The sequence below is a fragment of the Medicago truncatula genome, chromosome 3 (genome assembly GCF_003473485.1).
Source record: "Medicago truncatula cultivar Jemalong A17 chromosome 3, MtrunA17r5.0-ANR, whole genome shotgun sequence".
NCBI classification, from domain to species: Eukaryota; Viridiplantae; Streptophyta; class Magnoliopsida; order Fabales; family Fabaceae; genus Medicago; species Medicago truncatula.
In genome coordinates this window covers 1,153,747-1,178,773 of record NC_053044.1, presented here as the reverse complement: position 1 = coordinate 1,178,773, position 25,027 = coordinate 1,153,747, and the positions used below count along the sequence as shown (strand labels likewise).

The following is a 25,027-nucleotide window of genomic DNA, read 5'->3' as shown; positions in this document are numbered from 1 at the left end:
AAATACAAATTTGCAATTCACTCACCAACCCATATCCATTTAAAATCAATCTTTTTTGTTAAGATGATTTTGGTCTAACACATTGAATGAATTTTAGAGATACCAATAATTTCGAAAAATCGCCCTTTCAATACCCTTTTAACTTCCTTTTCTATTTCATAAGCAAGCATGACCATTCCTTAAAATAAAATAAAAAAAAACAAGCATGGCCATTTTCATTTCTTATGTGTGTCGTGTAAGCATGTTGTTTTCACTTCGTACTTCGTGTGTGTAACGTTGTTCTGTTTGCAGCATATGGTGTGTGTACTGTGTAATCTAATAGAAACAAAATGATAACCCCAAGGAAAGGAAATGTGCGGATCTAAACATCGTCGGAGAGAGGTGCATATCTAAACACCGGCGACGAGAGGTGCGACGGCGACGTCGACCATAACGGCAACAAATTCTTACTTTGATTCCAAAACTCCAAAAGGATGGTTTGACATGCGGTCACTAAGAAAATAGAACGATTATTAACTGAACAAATGATTTCAAATACAATGGAGACTATTTAGCTGATTGAAAAGTCAAATAGTAAGATGTGTATATTAGAATTTCAAAAATTCCTTCTGTTCGTGGCTGATTTGCAGATTTGCATGAGGTTGAAGAAGATGTGGGGAAAATATATGGTGTGGGCAGGTCATGGTAAAATCTGTGCACCTATTTAATCTTATGGTTAGAAAAAACTTTCTCATGGTGGGAAACTTTTTCCCTCACCCACCCTAAATGCCACCCATTAAGATTGTTGTCAAGTTTGGCTTCAACTCAATTGGCTCAATTTCCCCTAAAATCTCATTCTTATGTTTATCATTTGCTTTATATGAGTTTTCCAAGGCTGTGCCAGCAAATTAGCCGTTGATATATTGGGTTTTCAAGTACCTTGTCTTGCAACCACTTATTGTTTCAAAGTGACTATAAAAATACTTGAGTCAAATAGTAACATAGTGTGACATGTGTTGCCCAAATTGCCCTATATTGACTTTCCCCCTATATTGACTTTTCCATTTTTTCCAGTGGTGGAAGTTAAAATTCCAACCAAAATAATGTGTTGTTTTTAATTTCAAGTATATAAAATCCACAAATTACTTTTCCACCAGTGGAAGTTAAAATTGTCCAAATTGCCCTATATCGACTTTTTCACTGGTGGAAGTTAAAATTGCAACCAAAATAATGCGTTGTTTTTATTTTCAAGTATATAAAATTCACAAATTACTTTTCCACTTTTCCAGCTGTGAGTGGGAAGTTAAAATTGCCTAAATTGCTCTATATAGACTTTTTCATTGGTGGAAGTTAAAATTGCAACCAAAATAATGTGTTGATAAATGAGCTTTTTTTTAAATGATATAAGAAAACTCTTGATTTTCTTAGAACTTATATATAAGAACTACAATTTTTTTTTTCTTCAAGGGAGAGACTAATGTTTTATATGTAATATAATTTAAGGATTAATCAATAATAAATTAGATATAAATTAATAAAATAAAAAGATAAAAATGCTCAACATAATTCAAAATCATAATTTTTGTTTGTTCCTTTCACAAATTTAAGGAGAATACTCCCTCCGTTTTAAAATATAAGCAAGATTCACTTTTTAAATTCATTCATTTAATGATGTATGTGGTTCATATTAAATGAATAAACCTAAAAAATGAATTTTATTATATTTTGAAATGGAGTACAATTTCAAAGATAAAATGAAAAAGAAGGGTATAGTCGTCATTTGGTTCTCTTAAAAGCTAGAAACCCTAGTTAGTGAGCAGTATACACCATATCCCGAGTGTTACCGTCTCCATTCGCGCCGTTCTCTTTCGTTTCTGTCAGAAAGAACAACCAATTCATTCCAAATGGTAAAACCAATTCTCTTTCGTTTCTCTTCATTTTTCAGTTCTTCCTATTCTTTTTCTATTCTATTTTATGTAGTAATAGCTAGATTACTTTTATTTCTATTCAATTTAATCTAATCCAATTTATGTAATTGCATCATTTTTTAGGGTTTCAAACCTTTTTTTATATTCTGATTCATTTCGTATGTGACACTAATTTTATTCTAGATTTACATTCTGAGTTCTATTATTAGCAGCAACATGATTTTGGATCTCATTATTACATGCTAATTTTAATTTGTTAATCAATTTTTGGTACTCCACATTTTGATCTAGATAATCTGGTTTGGTATCTAGGTCATGTTTTGATAAGCAGTTTAATTAAGTGCTTATGTATAACTAAAGATAAAATCAATTCAAACTGTTTTTCATATAAGCTATAACTTGTTTTCTTAAGTTATCTTGGAGAGCTTATGGAAGTAAGCTGAAAGCAACTTGTAAACATGCCATAAGCTGTTTTTCGTTAGTTTTCTTGAACAGTTTCGTAAGTGCTTATGCCAGTAGTTAAACTCAAATAAGCCAATCTAAGCAGACTCTTATCATGTATGGAACATTTACCAAATTTTTTGTTTAAGATATTTTGTTATGTTTGAACATGCAAGTCTATGAATTTGATTTTATTGATGATATTCAATTTGAAAACAATGATTGCAAAACAAATTTCAATGCTTAGTCTTCATATTTTTTTATCGAATAAACCATCAATTCAGTACCTAAACTATCACTTTCATCAATTTAGTCTATGAATTTGGCTATATTGATATATTCAATTTGAAAACAATGATTACATCGATCTAATCCCAAAAGTTTACGGAAATCCGTCAATTCAATCACCAATATCTCAATACCAGGGACTAAATCGATGGATTTCATATAGTTTGGGGATTGTTTTGTATTTTTATAGTTTAGAGACTAAATTGATGGTTTATTATTATTATTTTTTTTATCATAACATTTCAAATGAACAAAAGAATATCATTCAATGTGTTTGTTTATAATATATAATGATTAACGATGAAAATCCCATCGAATTTGCATCGGCCAATGTCTACTTAGTTTAATATTACTGGGACAGAATGAAATTGACAAATAATGCTAATGACAGGCGTTGTCAGAGAAGAAACTGTCGAATCCTATGAGGGAAATCAAAGTGCAAAAACTTGTCCTCAACATCTCCGTTGGTGAAAGTGGAGATCGTCTCACCAGAGCTGCAAAGGTATTTTCTCAGTATCATTTTCACACAGACTCTCTTAATTCCTTCCTTTCAATTTCATTACTAATATGATTTCTCTTTCTCATAGGTTCTTGAACAGCTAAGTGGCCAAACTCCTGTTTTCTCCAAAGGTATTTTTTATAATTTCTTCTCTATTTTATGTTTTTTTTTTTCTTTCTATTATTTGATTTTATATTCCTATTTTGTTTAACATGTAATTTGATATCAATTTGAAAAACCTAGTAGACATGTTCTGTACATTTTTTTTATTAGAATTATTTTTTATATTCTTATTGCGGAGTCTAAAAAACATAATTATTCTGTATCAATATTTGCTTAAGTTATTATTTGTTAGTTTTTTAGGTTCTAATGGAAAACTTATACATATATTTTCGTAAGCAAAGAACATTACCTTATTTTAATTGACAAATTCCCATAAAGAAAAAATTACTTCATACCAGGACTTAGTGTCAAAGATAAACTGTGTTGTAACAATTTTGATCGACAAAATACCAGTGTTGTCAAATAGTGGATATGGCCAATTTGTGTAGAATGACAATGTCATGTTGGCTTGAAATGGAGTTTTTGACCTTCTGCTATGGTCCGTCTTCTGCATTCCGTTACTTTGAAATTCAAGGCTTGAAATAGAGTTTTTGGCCTTCTGCCATGGTCTGCCTTCTGCATCGTTACACTTTGAAATATATAATTCAAGGCTTTGAGTTAAATTTTCATTATTTAGGACTCGCAGACTAGCTTAAATATGTCAGTTGTGTCCATGACATAGTTTACATGTGTATTGGATATTTTGCGTTGTGGTTGTGTCCTGATTGGTTCTTCTTTCGCTCTTGTGCTTATTACAGCTAGGTACACCGTCCGTTCCTTTGGTATTAGAAGGAATGAAAAGATTGCATGCTACGTCACTGTTAGAGGCGACAAGGCAATGCAGCTTTTGGAGAGTGGCTTGAAGGTCAAGGAATATGAGCTGTTGAGGAGAAACTTCAGTGATACCGGGTGTTTTGGCTTCGGTATTCAGGAACATATTGATTTGGGAATCAAGTAAGCTGAAAAAACAGTTCTATTTATGCTGAAGTTATTTGTTAGAATATTCATGATTATTGCAAGGCCATTTCTTTCATTTTTTTTTTGATTAATTTTTGATTTTTTATGCTAAGTTCAATTGTGGGTTAACTTATGAAAAATTGTGGGTTAACTTATGAAACCTTTTAATTTGAAAAAAAAATTAGGAATTCAATCTGCTGTCTGTGTATCAATTCCTTTTCCTTTGTATATTTTTTTTTGTTTGTTGTTGTTTTCTTATGTTTCAAATGATTGTTTTTTACCATATTGACGTTTAAAATTATGCTTCAGGTATGATCCTTCCACTGGTATTTATGGAATGGATTTTTTTGTTGTCTTGGAGCGCCCTGGTTATCGTGTTGGACGTCGTCGTAGGTGCAAGGCAAGAGTTGGAATCCAGCATCGTGTCACAAAGGATGATGCCATGAAGTGGTTCCAAGTTAAATATGAAGGTGTGATCCTAAACAAGTCCCAGGCAATTGTTTAGTGAGATCAGGACATTCTTGAGTACGAGTTCTGAATTTTGTTGAGTGTAGTTTGATGTTTCTTGAATCAGTAGCTTAAATTTCTGCATTGGTATGAATACTACTTTTGACCAGATATGTAAGATGTTTGTTTAATTTTTTTTCTTCTCCCAATATCATCAAATTTTGACATCAAAACTGATTGCAAGCTTATGTTACAGAGTATCTATCTAATCTATTTTTGTTTTCATTTATCCATGTGACTGTGTATCACTTGCTAGAAATTGAATTATGAGGATAACAACTCTTTTTTACTTCATTTTTATATGAAACTAAAAAAATGGAAAAATTCGTGTAAACCTTGAAATTTTTGATGAAAATTGTGGTAATGTTCCACTTTATTCCAATCTCAAATGTCATTCATGAATTAATGTGTCGAATGACTGAAAGGATTTCATGTGTTCTGGGAGGAAAGGAGCATAAACACTAGTGCTTATCCTACTTAGGTATGTCTTTTGGAGGAACCTTTGATTGTAGTTCTTTTGTAACCTGAAATGAGTGAAAATCATAATAAAATGGAATAATCTACATGGATCAAACACCACCATAATCTATCATGTCATATCTTTATGTAACTTGTTAGTGACTTTGATTTGATTTAATTTTTAAAAAAAATCAACCGAACCAAATCAAAATGTGTCTTTTTTTATCTTGCAGTTCAGGTGAATCAAAACACATTGTGAATATCCATAGTTACTAATTACCATATAACCAATCAAGTAAAAGAGCAATAAAACAAACTAAATGAAGGAGAGAACTCTTTGTTTCATTGAGAAAGATGAAACATAGTTTCAAAAGAACGTAGTTTGATCGAGTACATCCAGGAATTTCCATCCGAATGCATATGTCCAACAAAAATGATACCCCCTTACTCAGCACGGGGAGTTAATGTATTTATAAATTATTAATAAAAAATACTATCTTAAATTAAATATGATTGAATTTATAAAAAAAAATACATTTCTCTAATTAATAATACTCACTTCGGTCCTATTTACAAGAGAAAATTGACTTTTTAGATACATTGAAGAATGTATGTATCTAGTCAAGAACCTAAAATAAATACATAAATTATTTAATGTATCTAAAAAGTAAAAGTAAATTGTTTATTGTAAATAGGATCGGAGGGAGTATTAAATTAATAACTCATCCATCCATCTCAAACATTCGTGTTACCAAACCCTCAGTTGATCCTCGCGCATCATTGTTAGAACTCCCTCCGTCGTTATAACAAAAATTGAAACATGTCTGTTCTTGTTCGAACAATTCAAAGAGCTCATAATGTTCTCTCTCAAACATTAGGTTTTAGTAACACCAGCAGTTACATTGCTGAATCAGTTACCAAATCACCCTTTGAATCCAACATTTTGCGAATTATCCGAAACGAAATGGAGTTTCTAGCTGATATCGCTCCTCCACACCAGGTTCTCATTTTTTTCAAATTATGTGACTATGTATTCGACTAAATATATAATATTCAATTTTGAGAAAAATCATATAATCTCGTGTAATTATATGTATTAGTGTCCGACACCAGAAACCCTTAATATGAGGAGTGTCCGTGTTTCATGGTTGATGCATAATCATTATATATATATTTTTTTATCTAAACATTCATATGTACAAATGTATTATTTCTTTCAATAATCAAAGATGAAAATGACAGGCTTACGAGAAGAAACTGTTGAATAATCCATTGAGGGATATCAAAGTGCAAAAGCTTGTACTCAACATCTCCGTTGGTGGTGAAAGTAGACATCGTCTCACCAGAGCCGCCATGGTTCTTCACCACCTTAGCGGTCAAACCCCTGTTCTCTCTAAAGGTAATTTTGCTCAAATGGTTGCTTAATTTATCATAGGTTTTATTTTTTAGGTTAGAAAGCAGATTTTGAATTAACTATAAAGCTCTATAGGGAGAGCTTTACCACCAATTTTAGGTCTTACCCGACTCGAGAAATTAGTCTCTACAGTTGTGTGCAAGGAGGATATATAATAAAGGGGGAGCCTTGGCGCAACACTAAATTTGTTGTCCGGTGGCTGAAAGGTCACGTGTTTAAGTCCTGGAAACAACTTCTTGTGTAAGAAATAAGGTGAGACTGCGTACAATACACCAAAATGGCGGGAGCCTTTCTCAGACCCTGCGTATGGTTCTCGAGTACATGGGCCTTAGCCTCAAGATACATGATGTAGTAACTAGTTTGATCCACAAAATACTTCTTCCAAGGCTTTGACCAAAATTTTCATCATTTAGGACTAGTAAGCTTATGACAGTCACAAGTCCATAGCATAGTTTAAATGTGTATTGGAAAATTAGGGTTTGGGTTTGTGTTCTGATTGTTCTTTCTTGCTGGTGCTTATTGACAGCTAAGCACACCGTCCGTTCCTTTGGTAATAGAAGGAATGAAAAGATTTCTTGCTACGTCACTGTTAGAGGCGACAAGGCAATGCAGCTTTTGGAGAGCAGTTTGAAGGTCAAGGAATATAAACTGTTGAGCAGAAATTTCAGTGATACCGGTTGTTTTTGCTTCAGTATTCAGGATCATATTGAATTGGGATTCAAGTAAGCTGAAAAAACACTTCTATCTTATGCTGAAACAGACTTCTTATTTGATATACATCTTTGATTTGTTGATACATGGAGTTTGTATATTCTTGATATTATGATGAAAACTTGCACAACTCTTTCTTTTTGCCTCTAATCAATGTGAAATAATGTGATTGTGGTTGTTTATGATCTAATCTGGTGATATCAGTTTGTGGTGGCGGCCGCAGCTGAGATGCTTCTGCGACATCACACGGTGTTATGTGGAAATTTGAACAATGTTTTGTTCCACAATCGGAAGTACCGATACTAATTGGTTTGTCATACAAAAAATACTAATTGGTTTAGGTTTTTGTTGCGGTTTAGTTTCTTTAAGCCTTTTTTTTTTTTTTTTTTTTTTTTTTTTTTTTATAATTATTTTGAAATACTTTATGCAAACCATCTCTAACTCAGTTTGATTGGTTTTTTACTACACCTTTAATTTGAAAAAAAAAATGAATTCAATCTATGGTTGTCTTTGTTTATCGATTCCTTTTCCTATGTATCTTTGTTGTTGTTGTAGTTCTCTTATAATTTTGTTGTCTTTGTTCAATATGGGTTCGAATTCAAGGGATGATTTTTTTTACCATATTGATGTTTTAAACTATGCTACAGATATGATCCTTCTATTGGTATTTATGGAATGAATTTCTTTGTTGTCTTGGAGCGCCCTGGTAATCGTGTGGGACGTCGTCCCCGTGGCAAGGCACGTCTTGGAATCCAGCATCGTGTCACAAAGGATGATGCCATGAAGTGGTTCCAGGGTAAATATGAAGGTGTGATCCTAAACAGGCCCGAGCTCATTTAGTCGGATCAGGCCATTCTTAAGGACTGAGTTCTAAATTTTGTTGATTGTAGTTTGATGTTTCTTGAATCCGTAGTTTAAATTTAATCATCGGTACGGATATTATTCTTTACATGTTATGTTAGCTGTTTTACGTTTTCTCTAAATATTGATAGTGTGCCAATGTCGTCGAATTCAGCGATCTACTCTTGTTTGCATTTTATCTGGTTAGCACTTGCCAGAACTTGAATCACATGGACATGGAGCACATAACTCTTCTTTTTTACTTCATTTTTTTATTTTTGATAAGAAACTAAAAAGATAAAACCAAAGAGTAATACAGGAAATTTGTCGATGAAAATTTGTAGCAAGAGTCTACTTCATTCCAATCACAAATTTCACTCATATTTGGTAGGGATTAATGTGTAGAATGACTGAAAGGATGGATATGAATGACATTTGAGTATTTCAAGTATTCAAGTAAAATGATGAAACCAGGTTTTCATGTTTGTTTACTCTTGCTATTACTTCAATTTTAGTGGTAGAATTCTTGAATCTTCCCAGTTCAAAATGTAGACGTAAACTCGGTATTGGTACAATACAGTTTTCTTAAAAATTGGGGACAACGAAGTATGGATGACGAAATAGCTAAGCCTAATTTTGACGTTTGAAATAGGTTTGATTATCCTTTGGTATTTCTAACCAATTGTTTTTAAGTTGGACAATGATGATATTATTGAGCTGAAACCAAGTCGTTGATTACTTACACAGTTCGTTTATTTTTAACCATTTGTACTTTGAAGATTAAGATATTATCAAACTATTAGTCCTTTACAAATTTTTCATGAAGGTTTTTTTATTTTTTTATTTTGTTGATAAAAAGAAAAATAAAAAAACGAAAGCTAAAGAATAAGACGAGGGATAGAGATCGCTCGATAATCATCAGACAACAACAAACCTAAAGAAAGATGAGGAGTTCGAAACTCTATCAAACCAAACTCGCCATTTTGACTGATATTTGCTAGGTGATGTGCACATCGAGCAGCTTCTTGATAAATATTCTTGATCACACGCTTCTAGTAGAAGATGAAGCCGATGAAGATTATGCCTGCGCTTTAAATGTTATTTTATTTTTTATTATACCCTTATCTATTTATTACCCTCTTCTTTCAATTAAGTAAAATAACTCAATTTTTCTTTTCCATACAAAATTAATTACATTTCTTAATTTATGTGAAATGTCTAAAACGACTTATTGTTTGAGACGAAGTGAGTATATGAAGTCAAAATGGCAACATAAATAGTTAGAATGGAAGTGTAAGGGACAAAAATAAAATCATTTTGCGTAACTGTATCAGACAAATTGACCAAAACGTCAACTTCCAAAAAAACAATGCAAAACAAGTCAAATTGAACTTAAAAGAAGCTCAAATAAATATAATTGCAACGGTATGGGAGTTATGGAAAGAAATGAATGACAGGATTTTTCGTGGTCAAGAACGTTCTCATTATCAAATGTTGGAGGCTATTAAACTTTCCTCTTTTTGGTGGTTTAAGGCTAAATTTACTGTATTTCCTTATTGTTTTCATGATTGGTGTCAGACCCCGTTCCTTTGTGCGGGCATTGGTTGATTTTTGATTGCTCTGTTTGAACTTGTTTGTAACTTTTGGGCGGTCTTCAATGGTACACCTTGTGCCGTGAAGATTGGCTGTCGTTTATATTATATTTCATTTTGATTTCTTAAAAAAAAAACAAAATACAAAAATTAGAGTAGATTATCGAACTAATTTTCCTTAAAGCTATGTACATTCTAACATTTAGAAAGGATCGATCATCGAGCTTCGTCCTCTGTGATTATTAAGTGGTAGACTTAATCGGAAAAACACAAACCATCAACTATAGGTTATTAATCCGTGACTCAATTTGTGTTCAAAGGAAAATGAAGCTACTGTGAGTCGAACAATGATGATGATATCGGAATATGACAAAACCGAAACAACATGATTTTGAGTTCAAAAAAATGCCAGTGCAACCCAGATTTGTACCACGGTTCAGAGGCTGTGAGATAACTGGAGTGATGCAAAGTTCACAAGGCCAATGATATAAAGATAGTAGTAGCGGAAACAAAAACAACAGAGTTCTCTAATTCATGGAGCTTATTTATGTAACGTCGATGCAAGTTTTCATCGCACAATGGAGATTAATAGCTTCGGATGTCATATCAGAGACGGGCAAGGAGCGCCTGTTTCAGTATATTTGGGTTATCAGCTAGAAATGCTTGTTCACGAAGGAGAGGCTTTTCGCTTGTTGGAAGCAGTCCGTCAGGTGCAACAGATTGGACTCCACAATATCACGTTTCAGTCCGACTTGCAAATCCTTGTTTTTGTTTCTAATATTTTAGACATGTTGGTTTAACTTACAACTTTGAGGTTAAGTTTGTTCGCTAACAAGTGAATATGGTAGCCCCCCCTAACGAAGGCTGTGATTTTTTTTTTTTTAATACTAATTGCCATGTTTAACAATCGGAATGACTTGAATTAACCTGTGAAGGTTTTTTTGTTTTGTTTGAGAAACCTGTGAAGTGGTTTAGGAATGTTCTTTTATGTAATCAATCGAAAATTTAGTTAACAACTGTTTCAACAACCAGTCAGACAGTTCCGGAAAGAGTAGTCTAATGATGAGTTGAAATATTGAAGGATTATTCTGTGAGGTCTAGAGCTTGATTCCTACTACTAAATAAATCTCTCTCCCAATAATTTGGAAATAAAAAACCGGACAAAAAACTTATTCAACCAATTTTAGTACTGATTTTGTCAAAAAAGTTCTGATTTTGTATAATTTTGAAAAACAGGTTTAGTATTAGCTTTGCAATCTAATAGTGCAAGATCACAAGAACTTGGATAAGATAACCAAACTTCAGCTATTGAATGAAAATGCAGCAATCATACTGAAAGAAGCTATAAACAAGCAATATAAGAATGAAACAGGGACAGCAAAGTTCTACATATTGTTGTAAAGAGTGGTGACTCCAGTCCAGACCCAGTCAGCATTGAAATGATCCAGATTCAATCCACTCTACAACTACTACCTAACAAGGATCTAGCTTTTCTTGTTTGGTTTTCGAGAGTATCCTTGTCACGCAACCACAAAGACTAATTCATCAAACCATATTGAAAATAACTAAACCAACTAAATGCAATGGTTCCAACGATCTCAGACCCAGACAAACTTCCAAAACCTAACAAGGTTTGAGCAAGTTTACATTGGTTGACCCAAATCACTAAAGAGCCTCATTTAAATCTTTGTCACACCGACACTCTACATACCGCAGAGCAAAAGGAGAAGAGTGAAATACAAGTAAAATATAAATTTAGCCGCGTCTGAGAAATAAGATATTCATGAAAGGATTTAGGCCTTTCAGATTCAATACTATATCAGTATATCATCTTGCAGTAGTGACACAAATATTGCACTCTGAAGCCCACATTTTTATTCTAGGAACGTTAACAACAAAATACTTTACAGTGTTTAGCTTCGACATTTCAGATTGAAGGTCAGATTGAAGGTGTGTTCGGTGTCTGACATTGACACATGTGATTTTATTTAATCACTTCAATTTTCTCAAATTATTACCAATGTCTACATGTTAGTGTCAGTGTTGTGTTCGTGTCAATGCTTTCTGACTCAGCAGACAAATCATGCAAATAAGCTATGAACTAAGAATGTGGAATAACCATAATTTCGTTTTTGTTCATAGATAAGAATCCGAATACAAGGGTCTTCGAAAACCAAGAGAAACCTAAAGAAAAACTACTTTATATGAACATAATACAGAGACGGAAAATTTATTTTAGATAAAAAAACACTCTTGTGTTCAAGAGAAACTCATAAAACAAAATTATAATGCTAAACATCCTATTACCAGCATACACACTAGTGCTTATCCTCCTTAGGTATGTCTTTTGGAGGAGGAACCTTTGATTGTAGTTCTTTTGGAACCCTGAAAGATGACAAAAATCATATCATATTACAAACTATGAATTATCTTATTATCTAATAAGTATTACCTATATGAATAAACCACTAATTTAGTACCTCAAACATCAGTATCTAATTTAGTCCCTAAAATACATAAAAATAATAAGCGGTCTTAAAGTCCGTGAAATCTTGACAAGTTTTCATATACTTTAGGGACTAAAATGATAGATTTCATATACTTTAAGGACCACTTATTATTTTATATAATTTAGGGACTAAATTCGAGAGGTTGATATTTTGGAGACTAAATTGACATTCAAAATCATAATAAAATAATGCACTCAAGTAACTAACCCAACTCTCGAAATAAACCATGATTTCAACAGATAGGCGTTAAACTACATAAAACTCAATGCAACCTAAGCCCAACAAAACAATTATACCTTTCGTTTAAAAATAGTTGGCACAATCGAACAGAAGTAATCATAAAGCTTGAGAACTTCTCTAAATATATGGTAGGTTATAAATTCATTTCATTATAAATATTCTCACAAAAGAATAATCAAATCCAACTGAAACTCATCAAATCATTATCCGAAAAGATTCATAACTTACATTTTTTATAGGGTTGACGAAATGAACCAAAACATCATTTGAAAATTGTAACAAAATCTTTGGATGGACATTTTAGTTGGAAACAAAATGGGTCCAAGTTCAACCAACTACAGTAGTTTTATTTCTTTTCAATCAAGAGGGAAGTTTACATGATATACATAATTCTTCTTCAAGAGGGTAGTAGATCTATATCATTTAAAAATCAGTAAACCGTCAACAACTGTGACTAAAACTGTGATAGCCAAAAGAGTTTTCACATTATGTTGATGATTGTGAAGAACTCAAAAGAATTCATAATCCGGCCCAAATGGTCAAATTCATACCAGAAAAAGGAAAATATGAACTTGAACATCATAACTTATGTATATCAACCAAAACAACTTTAGCAGACTATCAATCACAGGTGTGTTTAGTTTCTACGTTGTCAAAAATTGATTTTGAATGAGTTGATTCTATAAACTTGATTTTCGCTAAAAATAAGTTGAATATAAAGTGATTTGTGTTTATATATATTCATGTTAAAGTGAGTAGAACCATAAATTTAAGGCCAAATATCCACTCTATACTACAAAAAAGAACTGGAAAGATTCGATCAGTATCCGAATTTTATTCTATTGTATATCTATCTAAATAAATAAATAGAAAATAAATAAAGGAGGTTATTTTCTTGATTTGTTCTAGAGAAATAGAACTCAAATTTTTTTTCCTAAAAGCAAAAGCTACAATAACTTCAAGTTAGAATCAATTTCGAAGGCAAAATCAATTCTGCTAGAAAACATCCAAACAAGTTTAAATCAATTTTATACATTTGCAATGGATTTTAGCTTCTCCAAGAGCGAAACCAAACATACAGCATAGTTAACAAGTCTAAATTATTCATCACACAAAAAATACCTCATATTCTCATCAACCTTTCAAGTCAAAGGGAGAGCAGAAGTGAAAAGACAAACCTTTTTACCAGTACAAAATTTCTAATGCCTACAATCTAAGGGCCTCATTAACCGGAATTCAAACCTAGGTTTTCCATATGCTATCATAAATTTTTAAGGGTCTGTTTGGAAGGGGGATTTTTGAGGCTAGGTCTACATTTTAATATATTTGAGATTTTACAAAAATCGAATGAATACCATTATATATGATCACATAACAATTCAATCACTGTTCATTAATTTTCAGAAACATTTTATAGCTTGCTTCATTTAGAAAAGAAAAACAAGCCTTCCCCTCCCCTTCCCTCCAAAACCCCCCTCCCAAACAGATCCTAAATGTACCAAATCCTAATTACTACTATAACTTATGATCATACACAATGAACAACTCTCTTAATTCAAAATTGAAAATTTTCACTCCTCCTCTTCTATACTTTTGTCACTCAAAATTTGATTAATTCTTCACGTTCCAACAAATGATTTATATACAATTACAGAGTTAAAATTGTACTCATCTAAATATCCACTTGTATACAAATTTCAAACAAAAAGAAAAAAAAATAAACAACATATACCCAATTGTGAAAACAATAAGAAAAATGAAAAATGAAGAAAACCCATTAATAAAAATGGAAACTTTACAAAGAATAAGAAGATAGATAGACTCACTTGGAAGAAGAAGTAGCGGTTTCTTCTTCAAGCCAGTGACGAATGTGTTTAACGTTTTGTTTGAATATTGAAGCTGATTTCTTCACATCGCTTCGTAGAAGAAGCACGACGGCGCTTACACCGGCAACCGTCAGAATGAAATTCGTTATCGCCATTGATGTCTGGTTCCTAATTCTCACACTCTGCTATGGCCTATGGCTATGTTGTGAGAAGGAGAGAGATCACATGGGCTGGCTAAACCCATTAAGGCCCAACATTAGGGCTCTACTTTTCGGATTAATGACCATTTGATCACGATTAGACGGTTCTGATTTGAGCTCCGTATTTTAGGAATTTAACAATAAAAATTAAGTATGTTTTTTTAATCGTTCAATCAAGATAAGACAATTAACAATATCTTAACAGTGTAGAGGTAGATGTAGAAAATAAATTGTCAATCTATTTTCATCGCTATTACTTGAAAATGAAAAATTTCAACACTCAAATTTTACTCTTATCCCTTAAATTTTAGAAAACTCAATTTATCCTTGGTATTTTAAAGAAAAAATTCATCCTCTCCACTAATTTTAACACATTTTTACTAATATTTATTTATTTTTATTGGTGACATACATGTGGACCACACCACTGTGGGACTGAGTCCCACATAAAGCGGTGAAAGCCACGTGTATTTCATCCAACAAGAAAGTACGTGTTAAAACCTGTGTGTTAAAATGTATATTGCTAGCATTATTAATCAACAATATCAAACTTAAATTTGTTGGAACACACATGAGTTATGTTCCAAGAAAGTTGAATTTGAGTACAAAATATATTTTAACTATATTTACCAATTAAGTAGTGCCTTTCGCGGAAAAAACGGAAGATATTGTGTGTAACGTGGTTACATATATTTATACAACTGCAATCGTAAGAGTGTCGTGAACCAAAAGTGGTCACATCAAACATTATCCTGAAAAGGACAATCAATAGGACAATTACATCTTTCTGAATAACAAATGAGAAATGATGTCTTCAATAGTGCGACTTTCTTTTCAAACAAACCAACCCTAACATATCATCTTTTTTATCAATGACGAATCTAAAAATTTATCGTACAAGAGTTGAATGAAAATTGAGTAAACAATCATTTTAATTTCTGAATGTATGAAGTGTTGTCGCTTTAATCTTTAAATGTTTAGAAATTGCTAAATCAATATGTTTTTAGGTAAGTTCTTGAATGTTTTTTTTAGCGGAAACCACAAAGTTGACTCTTTTTGACTAAAGCCACAACAAACTTAATTACCAAATTTGGTCAGCAACAAAGCCTTTAACAATAAGCAACCCCATGATTAGTTTTCCCACGTACAAGGCTAGCTTTGCAAGTGTAATGGAAAAACAAAGAACAATTGTTTTTCTTTATTATTTTTGCAAAAGAAGTTATACCTCAACCCACCAAGATAGGAAATACAAAAATCCATCCCAATTACATCAACAAACCAATGTACACAAAAAGGAATAGTCCCTTCAACAAGAAAACTATGCATGGTTATGTATAAATAATTTTACATTAAAACCAAAAATAAAAACATATATTGGATCATATATCCAACATTTGTTCATTGGTGATCACAAAACTTATAGAATAAATCAAGAAGCAATAAGGGCTATGGCTATGAGATCAAGAACACCTACCTCTAGAACAAAACCTTCCCCAAATCCTGTGTATGAAACTTTCCAACCCAAGTCAGAATTGAAGGAAAATGAAGAAGCATACTTTCTTCACATTCACCTTCCTGGTGCGTATTTTTTGTTTTTTTAGTTGAAACTTTAAATTCTACCTAATATTGGAGGGGTCCAAAGACTCATAAGTAAAATAATATTGAATATTATTTTATTTTATGATGTGTTTTTTTTCTTCTTCTTTTGGAAATGCACTCCTCCGTATTAGAAAGGGACAATGTTTTTAACTCAGTTGATAGGGACAATACATAATATATGCAAGGTCTGGGGTTCAAACCCCGACCACAAACAAAAAAAAGAAAGGATCCCAATTTTTTTTTGTTGCATTTCAGTTTGTTGAATTAAAATTATAAAAGAAATTGATAATTATTATAAAAGGATAATGAGAAAATCATTTTAATTTCTGTCTTAAGAAGTAATAATGAAAAAATAAATACTATCTCCGTCCCTAATTATAAGACCCTTTTGAGAAATTTTTTTGTCTCTTTTTATAAGACCCTTTTGGTATTTCCAAGTACATTAATTATTTCTTTACCAAGATACCCTTATTTATTTTGCATCTTTTTCTTCAATCAACAATAAATATTATGTTGAAAACATAAATTAATTCTCTCTCTTAAGGATAAAATTGTAAAAACAATAGTAATTACATACAAATTTAATGCTACAACCAACTTTCTTAATCTCCGTAATTTTTGCAAAAGGCTCCTATAATTAGGGACGGAGGTAGTATAAAAAACGTAGTTTAAAGCTTTTCACTTTATTTACACAATTTACATCACATGATTTCACTTTATTTTCAAGACGAAGTTAATACTCCCTCTGGTCTTTTTTGTAAGAGATAAATAGGCCAACTAAAATTTATGTATTTAGTTCGTAATGTAAATCAAATATATCAACTTTGGTTGACCCATTTCTCTCTTATAAAAAAGATCGGAGGGAGTAAAATTTGATGAATCATATATATTTTTTTGAAAGAATGAGTGATATATTTCTCTCCCATGTTCTGCAAGGTTTTATAAAGGAGAGGATAAATATCAAATTTGTGGGACTCTCCCGAACACTAAGGATTACTGGAGAAAGGCAACTACTTGGTAGCAACAAATGGAGCCTATTTGACCAATCATATCCTGTTCCAGAAAATTGTGAGGTGGAAAAACTTCAAGGCAAGTTTGAAAATGGAACTCTCATTGTTGCAATGCCAAAAAAGTACCCATCACTGAAATCACAAGTTGAAACAACCAAAGAAAAAATTGTGCCAAGTCCTAGAACACCTAAGGGAACCAATATTCCTTCAAAGCCTCCAACTAGAGTACTAGAAGAACCTATAGTTAGAGACAAGAAGGTTCCTTCATCTCCAAGTAATATTGTGACAGGGTTAAATGACTTGAACAAATTGAAGGAACAAAAAGGTACCCAAGATACTTTTCCAAGTCAAAGTCCTAAGGGAAAATTGAAGGCTTTAGAACCCTTTGTAGAATCTAGACCTCAAAATGTTTATGAGGAAAATAATGTGCCAAAAGGAAAATCCCAAGCAATAGGTGCAAAGGCTCAAAAGAGCCAAGAGGAAATTGAGCCAAGATTTGGATTTAAAATGGATCCTATAAAGCAAATAGATGATGAAAAAATTCAAGAGGAAAATAGGAAAAAGTCGATATTAGAAACAATTAGAAAACAATTGCACGAGGACGAAAAGAAAAGTGTCGCAAATAAGAAAATTGAAGAAGATAAGAAGACTTATGAGTCAAGCAAGCTTGATCAGCAATACATTGATCACAATATGTTTTTAGAAGGAAAAGAAATCAAGGCAAGAAAAGAGTCATCAAAGGGAGAAGAATATTTTGCTCCAAAAGATGCAAAGAAGGAAAAGGATACTACAATTGAGAAAACAAAGAGGTATAAGAAGGATGAAAAGTATACAAAAGAGAAGGGAATCTTCAAAGAAGTGGCAACTTCAGCTTCTCAAGTTGTCAAGAGAATAGGAGAAGGAAAATTGAATGAACAAGAAAAGCCTTTAGTTGCAAATATGGGTGCTGCAATTCTAGTAATTGTTGCACTTGGAGCTTATGCAACCTATAAGTTTACCTCTTCTAGCAAAAACTAAAACTTGTTCTACAAAAATCATCAAATCAAGTCCTTTCTTGAAATGTAATTCAAATCATGCATAATGTAAATTAAAAGCATTTGTTAGGCCATTTATTTTATTTATTATTCAATGTGGGAGCTTCAAGATTAACACTTCATTCTTCTATTAATATAATGGTCATAATAATTAGTAGTACTCGGGTATTGGAAACAGATTATGATTCGTCTCATCACAAAATTGAAATATCAAGTCTCAGTGTACTAGAAAGTGGGGATTTGGTAGCTAAATTGGTTTGAGTTAATAGATAAGAAATTAGAGATCTTGGGTTAAAACCCAAACAAATAAGTAAATTTTAATCTATTAACATTTGTCAATAAAAAATAACGAAATATAAAGTTCTTATTGGAAATTACAGAATTTATTTATATTATTGTTTTCTAAAAACTCGTTAAAAAAAGTTTTCTAATGATAAAATAATGTGATATGCACACAAAACTATTGTTTGATACCTTATTGTTTTCAAATGAGATAATTTTTCTCGACATTTGTTCATTCTCGCTACATGTTTTATGCAAACTTGATTTGCATGCTTAAATCATTAGATAGAATAACACAACCCTAAACTAGTGAGAAATGATATTTTGACGACCCTTTTGCGACAACCTAATAAAAAACACTCTATGCAAAGTTATTTTAGTTTTCTTTTTTTAACAATTTTTTGTCTGTCATTGTTTTCGTGTCAATATCTACATTGTTTTGCATATCTTGAATTGAGAAAGAATTGTTTGTCCTTTTTCTTCTTCTTCTTCTTCTTCTTCTTCTTCTTATATACCATGGTTTCTTTCAAACTTATGCTTTCTTACCAATATATGCTTTCTTCTTCACATCGTTATACATATTTCTCTGACATCTGTAGCATCTGCAGGAAGGGGTTCCATGCCATTATTGATCTCAATCTGTTCAGACACATTGTGAACTGCAAAGATCACATTCATATGTCTGAACCATCGTTCACAGATTTTGCCTTCACGAACTGGGAGATTCACGTGAAATTTCTGTTTCCTTCCACTTTGACAATCTTAAGTGTGAGATGAAATATTTAGAAGAATAAGAGAATATAAAAAACTATGTGAATCTCATTGAATAGAGAAGATCAAACTAACTTTTCTATCAAGTAACCCTGTAATCAAGTTAATCTATCACTAACTTTTCTCAACTTATTAGCTAACTTGTAGCTTAAGAAACAAACTAACTAACCACTTATTGTTTGAATTACAAAACTAATACTCTAAATTCCTTTAAATCTGAATCAACTAATTAAGAACTTAATCTAATTAATCATGTCCTCCTTGATACGTAACGCAAATTGATCAACACAAGAAAACAATTTTAATGCTATATCATAATTTTCTTCATCCCTTAAGCATATACTTTTCGCCATAATTTTGTCTCAGTCTAGATCATACAAACCAAATTAGAAACCAAATAAGAGTTAGAGCTACTATTTCTTGGAATCAAATAACAGTTCCAGCATTTTCCTTCAAACCCTTCTTCACATAATCATATATGTCTCAATTCATAATTGAAGTCTCAGTCTTAGATCATATACTAGAGTATTATATGTTTTACATGAGCAAAGGACATATCTAAGTGTCGATTATAATCTGACCAAGCAGGTTCATATGACACATAAATATATAAAGAAAATTTTCATCTGACATCCAATAATGAAATAGTGACTTCATTGATGGACGAAGAAATTAAGTTTTCCGTTGTAGATTCTCTTTCAGTAGAGACCATTTGTATTACGAAACCAGGTTCCTTTGGTTGAGCTAAAACAGTTTCATTCGTCAACATCGCAAGCACTGAAACCATATTAGGCCTGTCATTTGGATGATGTTGTAGACATAAAAGACCAACTTGTATGCAACGTAAAGCTTCAGATAGAATGTATGAGTCCCCGAAACAATCCTCAATCAATTCTTTTGAGTTTCCTTCTTTCCACAACCTCCAAGCCTACAAAAATACAAACAACTGTTATATATCTAACATTTATCGAATGAATAAAATTAAATTATTTGTGTTACTCACATGCCCAACAAGATTGTGTTTGTCGCTTGGATACGAAAGCCCTTTATTTTTCCTTCCACTTACAATCTCTAGCAGTAATATGCCAAAGCTAAATACATCGGATTTTATGGAGAATAACCCATCAATGGCATACTCGGGAGCCATATAACCACTGGAAAAAAATTACAAATGAGTTAATTTGAATTAAAAAAAAAAATCTAAATGACTTAAAGATATCAATGAAAGTACTTACTGTGTCCCAACTACTCTGTTTGTATTCCCCTCAACTTGATCATCACCACAAATTTTTGCCAAGCCAAAATCTGATATTTTCGGGTTCATATCATTATCTAGCAAAATGTTACTTGGTTTTAGATCTCTATGTATGATCCTCAATCTAGAATCTTGATGAAGATAAATAAGTCCACGAGCGATTCCACATATGATGTTAAAGCGCTTGGACCAATCTAAAAGTTTCTTCTGAGCTTGATCTGTCAAAAATATTCATTTTATTGATTAGAGTTTTTTTTCTTTCCAAAATGAAAAAATATATTAAATTGTAATTTAACTGTATAATAATGATCAAACCTAATAGAGTTACTAACCAAAAAGAAATGAATCTAAGCTTCTGTTCGGCATATATTCATAGATAAGCATTTTCTCTTCTCCTTGAATACAACAACCAAGAACCTTGACAAGATTTCGGTGTTGAAGTTTCGAACATAAAATAACTTCATTTTTAAATTCTCTTGTTCCTTGTTTTGAACTTCCTGAAAGCCTTTTGACGGCAATCTCTCGTCTGTCTAGAACAAGTGTACCCTAAATTTTATAGTTAGAAAAAATTGTTAGAAAAAGAGACTCAAGGGTTTTCTCATCTATTATAACCAAGTTATTGCATGTTTACCTTATATACCGGTCCAAAACCACCTTCTCCAAGCTTGTTATCATTGGAGAAGTCATTGGTGGCATCAATTATTGTAGACAGATTGAAGAATGGAAGCTCAAAATCTTGTTCGTCTTCATCTTTCTTTTCGGGTAAATTAATATTCTCTGATTTATCTTCCACACCTGAACGATGTTAAGACCATATTGATATAGATATATAAGAATCAACACTCTAATATTTTTTATGCATAAATTTTAGGGTGAGAGAATGATGTCTCAAACTAAGGTAAAGAAGATCATATGTCTCAAAGAATTTTGTGTAAAAGTAATAATCATAATGTTCTGCATTGTGTTATTTATCATGAATAAATAGGGGAGGTTAAGAGAAATATATATATATATATATATATATATATAGTCAAACGCACGTTTGGTCCTCTAACTTTGCATTAGTAGAGATTTTGACCCTTATTAAAAAAAACCACATTTCAGCCCCCAAGTTTCCCCTTTTTGCAACTTTCAATTTTGATCAATCAAAATCAACCATTCACAAGAATAGAAGATCAAGAAACCAATCTCAAGCCGTATTCTTTGCCCTATAAATCTGAAACTTGCTCAACAAAACACCTCACTTGCTTTTACTGTCTTGAATGATTGATTTTGAATGAACAAAATTGAAAGTTGCAAAAGATGGGAAACTTAGGGGATTGGAATGTGGGTTTTTTAATATGGGACCAAAATCATAACTAATGTAAAGGTAGGGGTCAAAAGTGTGTTTAAACCCATAAATTTCAAGAACTCTATGTCACTGAATTGAAAGATTTTATTTGGGTGAAGAAATTTACCTCTTTGCTTTCTTTTTCTCTTGTAAACGTAGAAGACTATGACCACCAGTAACAAAACAATGACCAACGGAACAGTGATTGCAATTACCAAAGTATGATTGTTCTTATTTCCACCAGAAACATCTCCATTCGGATCTTGAAAAAGAAAGTAGTGAGGACCACTCATCAATAATTAATCAAATAAAGTATTTTTATATTTCTTTAATTTTCCTTTTTTTAATATTAGTCAATAATTTTTTTGTTAAGGTGGTTAGAAATTCATGTCTACTAATCATGGGACTTGAAAAACTTTCTTTTAATCTGATGGTTAAAAATTCATGCAATATTCTATTAACCGAGGAACTTAAAAAACTTTGTCCCAAGATTTAACACATGATAGTTTTTATTTTTATTTGAGGGGTCATTTTACACGTGATAATCATATGATACTCTATGAATTGTGGTTGACTTTTTTATTTGTCATGTTAACTAGTGCCCCACGTTTCCCTTTGTGTGGGTTTGAAATTCTTGTAAATCTTTCATAACATACTAATACCTATGCTATTTTTAGAAAAAATTTTTTTTTTAGGGGAAAAGAAAATAAATTTGTAATGTCGTTGGTAATATATTTATATGGCCAATTAGGATTTGTTTGATGATATATATATATATATATATATATATATAGTGAAGTAGAATATTATGAAATTGAATAGATTGAGATAACAAATATTTTTTTAAACATAACAACTAATTCTTTTAATGGCAAATATTACTACTAATATTTGTTTACCACATGGTTAAAAAAAAATACAAATTTAACATTTCTCCTTCTAATTAAAAACCATACAGCTAATTTTTTCTTCTTTCTAGTAGTGCCTTGTTTTGATTAATAAATATTGTTAGTGTTATGGAAACATCAAGTGTTGCAAGTGGATGTTTGAGGAAGACACCTTTTAGGTGTGTACACATGAATCACCTTGCTGATGTTATGAGTCTCGTAGATCATTCGAACAAATATTTATAATGACAAATCTTAACTTTCCTAGTCGATTTTTAGGGGTTGTGTTAGACCAATTTGCAAATTCTAAAATGATATCAGATCAGTCTACTCTAAGATTTGTTGGACCACTTATTATTAGGTTTCTGCTATCAAGTCATCTAACATTTATATCTACGCATTAAACTCAATAGTGTTGAGCATGAGGACGTACACAATCCTCATCTTACAAATCGATTTTACATGGTTATATTAAACCCAATCACATATTCTTAGAGTTGACTAGTTTGGTGAGAAATGAAGAAATGTCAATTGTATAAAAGAGTCTTGATGTTCAAAATAATGAAAGTAATTTAGATTATTTATTCGGATGAAAAACATTATTTCAAAGATGTCATATGAATTAATTCTATGAAAATTTGTTGGCAGCCTAAATATTTATGTAGGGATTAGGAAAAACAGACACAAATATAACCTAAATAAATAAACATTAAAGAACCATAACACATTTACCTACTGTGGAAGCATCCATTCGAACATAAAGATCTTGTTGAACTGATGAAACTTGTTTCAAACCGATAAGATCACCAAACCATATAGAACAACCACTACCATCTCCCCTAACATCTAAGTTTGAATAAGCCATGCAAGAACAATTTTCCAAGCATTTGTTCTTACAATTCTCAAGTGTCATATTACCATCAACCCAAGCATGTGTTGTTTCTGGCAATTTCAAACTAGAAAATGTTCCAAAACCATCATTCACACCACAATTCCATGTTTCTTCGCCTTTTCGCACACATCCTTGTGTCCAATTAAATGTGTCCCAATTTTGTGGCGATTTAGGTTCAAACCCTTCTAAACATTGACAAATTGGAGACTCATTAGGAATACATTTTCCATAAGGTCCACAAGGATTATAGGCATCACAATCATCTCTTGGTACTTCCTCATAAACCCTCCAATCATTATCTTCTGGAATCCATGTAATGCGTTGACGCTTCTCAAGTGTTTGGTTCAAATAAGTTATTGAAACATTACTCTTGTTTACAAGACTATATGTGTAGTAAACTTCATTTGTATTGTTCACAAATTTTGTTTCGACAATTTGAGTAACAGTCACCGCGGGTGCTCCACTAAATCCAACTCCATTCCAAGGACCACTCCTATGAATCTCAACTGATCCTTTTTTCAATACAATTTCTGGATTACTACGAAGGACAATAGCCCAAGTAAAATCTCCCGAAGACGGATCATCCCAATTTTTCCATGAAGTTAATTGACGATTAAGACCGGTTTTTAGGTCCCATCCAAGCTTCATGTCTGGCAACAAAGTATCACAAGGAAAATCAAAACCTTGCCATAAGAAATTATTACTTTGTTGATCAGTATTGTTGTTGGCTTTGATTACAAAGTTTCCATTGTCTAATAGTTGAGCAACATGAGAACTTGTAGTTGACAAAGATTGTGTTGTGATGTTTGTTGACCAAACAAGTGTTTGATTGTTGTTGGTAAGTATTTCAAGGTTTCCATCATTGCTCATGATCAACATGGTTGAGTTGGAGGTGTTGTCTTTGATTGGATTATCACGGTTTGCAACCCAAACTATTCTTCTTTTTGGGATATTTTTGTACCATATTCCCACGTAGCGATTTGTTGAACTACCTGGTGTGAAAAAGCCTAACTCAAAGGTTCCATCATTAGAAACCAAAGTGTTACCATCATCAAGAGATTGGAATTGGGTTATTGTATCAATTGCGGTTGATAATTGAGAGAAGAAGAACAATAAATTGGAAATAATTAAAAGCATTATGATAGGAAGGGTATTGGTCATTTTGGAATGATTGAATTTGATGCAAATACAAGTTATATTTGTATTTTTCTCGTCTCTAGTCAGTGTGGATGTGTGGATTATACAATATATATATATTTTTTCATATGTTCTCTCTCTACAGAATATACTTGAGGTGTATTGCAATAGGATTTTAAGAGACTATTTTAATAGAAAAAAATCTAGAAGAATTTAAAAGACTTTGTAAGTTTGTTTTTAAAAGAGTTTCCACAACTAGAATTTGTAAGTCTGGATATCATAGGATTTAATTTATAAGATAGACTTTTAGGATTTCAAAATACTTTGTGGATTTATG

The 25,027-nt window shown here is 31.9% G+C and overlaps 5 protein-coding genes across 5 annotated transcripts; 3 read left to right on the top strand and 2 right to left on the bottom strand.

Moving 5' to 3' along the window:
- Nucleotides 1-1,740: 1,740 nt before the first annotated feature.
- LOC11422951 (60S ribosomal protein L11) lies at nt 1,741-4,930 on the top strand. The gene is made up of 5 exons (XM_003598091.4): nt 1,741-1,886; nt 3,028-3,138; nt 3,224-3,266; nt 3,996-4,191; nt 4,504-4,930. Exons 1-5 carry the CDS (start codon nt 1,884-1,886, stop codon nt 4,697-4,699), a joined length of 549 nt encoding a protein of 182 aa, XP_003598139.1. The 5' UTR covers nt 1,741-1,883; the 3' UTR covers nt 4,700-4,930.
- A 229-nt stretch (nt 4,931-5,159) lies between these two features.
- Nucleotides 5,160-14,533, bottom strand: LOC11420296 (uncharacterized). The gene is made up of 2 exons (XM_024779957.2): nt 14,295-14,533; nt 5,160-5,227 (listed from the first exon to the last, which is right to left on the bottom strand). Exons 1-2 carry the CDS (start codon nt 14,446-14,448, stop codon nt 5,175-5,177), a joined length of 207 nt encoding a protein of 68 aa, XP_024635725.1. The 5' UTR covers nt 14,449-14,533; the 3' UTR covers nt 5,160-5,174.
- On the top strand, nt 5,896-8,299 carry LOC11416282 (60S ribosomal protein L11). The gene is made up of 4 exons (XM_003598090.3): nt 5,896-6,160; nt 6,403-6,559; nt 7,101-7,296; nt 7,933-8,299. The coding sequence occupies exons 1-4, from the start codon at nt 5,981-5,983 to the stop codon at nt 8,123-8,125; spliced, it is 726 nt and encodes a 241-aa protein (XP_003598138.1). The 5' UTR covers nt 5,896-5,980; the 3' UTR covers nt 8,126-8,299.
- A 1,315-nt stretch (nt 14,534-15,848) lies between the features above and the next one.
- Nucleotides 15,849-18,253, top strand: LOC11420295 (protein RESTRICTED TEV MOVEMENT 2). Its single transcript, XM_003598087.4, has 2 exons — nt 15,849-16,071; nt 17,029-18,253. Exons 1-2 carry the CDS (start codon nt 15,942-15,944, stop codon nt 18,117-18,119), a joined length of 1,221 nt encoding a protein of 406 aa, XP_003598135.1. The 5' UTR covers nt 15,849-15,941; the 3' UTR covers nt 18,120-18,253.
- A 1,218-nt stretch (nt 18,254-19,471) lies between these two features.
- Nucleotides 19,472-24,809, bottom strand: LOC11411770 (G-type lectin S-receptor-like serine/threonine-protein kinase At4g27290). Its single transcript, XM_003598086.4, has 7 exons — nt 23,394-24,809; nt 21,902-22,036; nt 21,076-21,239; nt 20,777-20,990; nt 20,425-20,662; nt 20,193-20,343; nt 19,472-20,117 (listed from the first exon to the last, which is right to left on the bottom strand). The coding sequence occupies exons 1-7, from the start codon at nt 24,712-24,714 to the stop codon at nt 19,812-19,814; spliced, it is 2,529 nt and encodes an 842-aa protein (XP_003598134.2). The 5' UTR covers nt 24,715-24,809; the 3' UTR covers nt 19,472-19,811.
- Between the last annotated feature and the right edge of the window lie 218 nt (nt 24,810-25,027).

Excerpts from the sequence above, each read along its gene's own strand:
- LOC11422951 (XM_003598091.4), top strand. Across the intron at positions 3,267-3,995 it reads AACTCCTGTTTTCTCCAAAG|CTAGGTACACCGTCCGTTCC; the intron begins GTATTTTTTATA and ends TGCTTATTACAG. Across the intron at positions 4,192-4,503 it reads CATATTGATTTGGGAATCAA|GTATGATCCTTCCACTGGTA; the intron begins GTAAGCTGAAAA and ends ATTATGCTTCAG.
- LOC11416282 (XM_003598090.3), top strand. The coding sequence starts at position 5,981 with ATGTCTGTTCTTGTTCGAACAATTCAAAGAGCTCATAATGTTCTCTCT. Across the intron at positions 6,560-7,100 it reads AACCCCTGTTCTCTCTAAAG|CTAAGCACACCGTCCGTTCC; the intron begins GTAATTTTGCTC and ends GCTTATTGACAG. Across the intron at positions 7,297-7,932 it reads CATATTGAATTGGGATTCAA|ATATGATCCTTCTATTGGTA; the intron begins GTAAGCTGAAAA and ends ACTATGCTACAG.
- LOC11420296 (XM_024779957.2), bottom strand. The coding sequence starts at position 14,448 with ATGGCGATAACGAATTTCATTCTGACGGTTGCCGGTGTAAGCGCCGTC. Across the intron at positions 5,228-14,294 it reads AACCGCTACTTCTTCTTCCA|AGGTTACAAAAGAACTACAA; the intron begins AGTGAGTCTATC and ends TTCACTCATTTC.
- LOC11420295 (XM_003598087.4), top strand. The coding sequence starts at position 15,942 with ATGGCTATGAGATCAAGAACACCTACCTCTAGAACAAAACCTTCCCCA. Across the intron at positions 16,072-17,028 it reads TCTTCACATTCACCTTCCTG|GTTTTATAAAGGAGAGGATA; the intron begins GTGCGTATTTTT and ends ATGTTCTGCAAG.
- LOC11411770 (XM_003598086.4), bottom strand. The coding sequence starts at position 24,714 with ATGACCAATACCCTTCCTATCATAATGCTTTTAATTATTTCCAATTTA. Across the intron at positions 20,663-20,776 it reads CTTAGATTCATTTCTTTTTG|ATCAAGCTCAGAAGAAACTT; the intron begins GTTAGTAACTCT and ends TATTTTTGACAG. Across the intron at positions 20,344-20,424 it reads AACAGAGTAGTTGGGACACA|TGGTTATATGGCTCCCGAGT; the intron begins GTAAGTACTTTC and ends ATTTTTTTCCAG.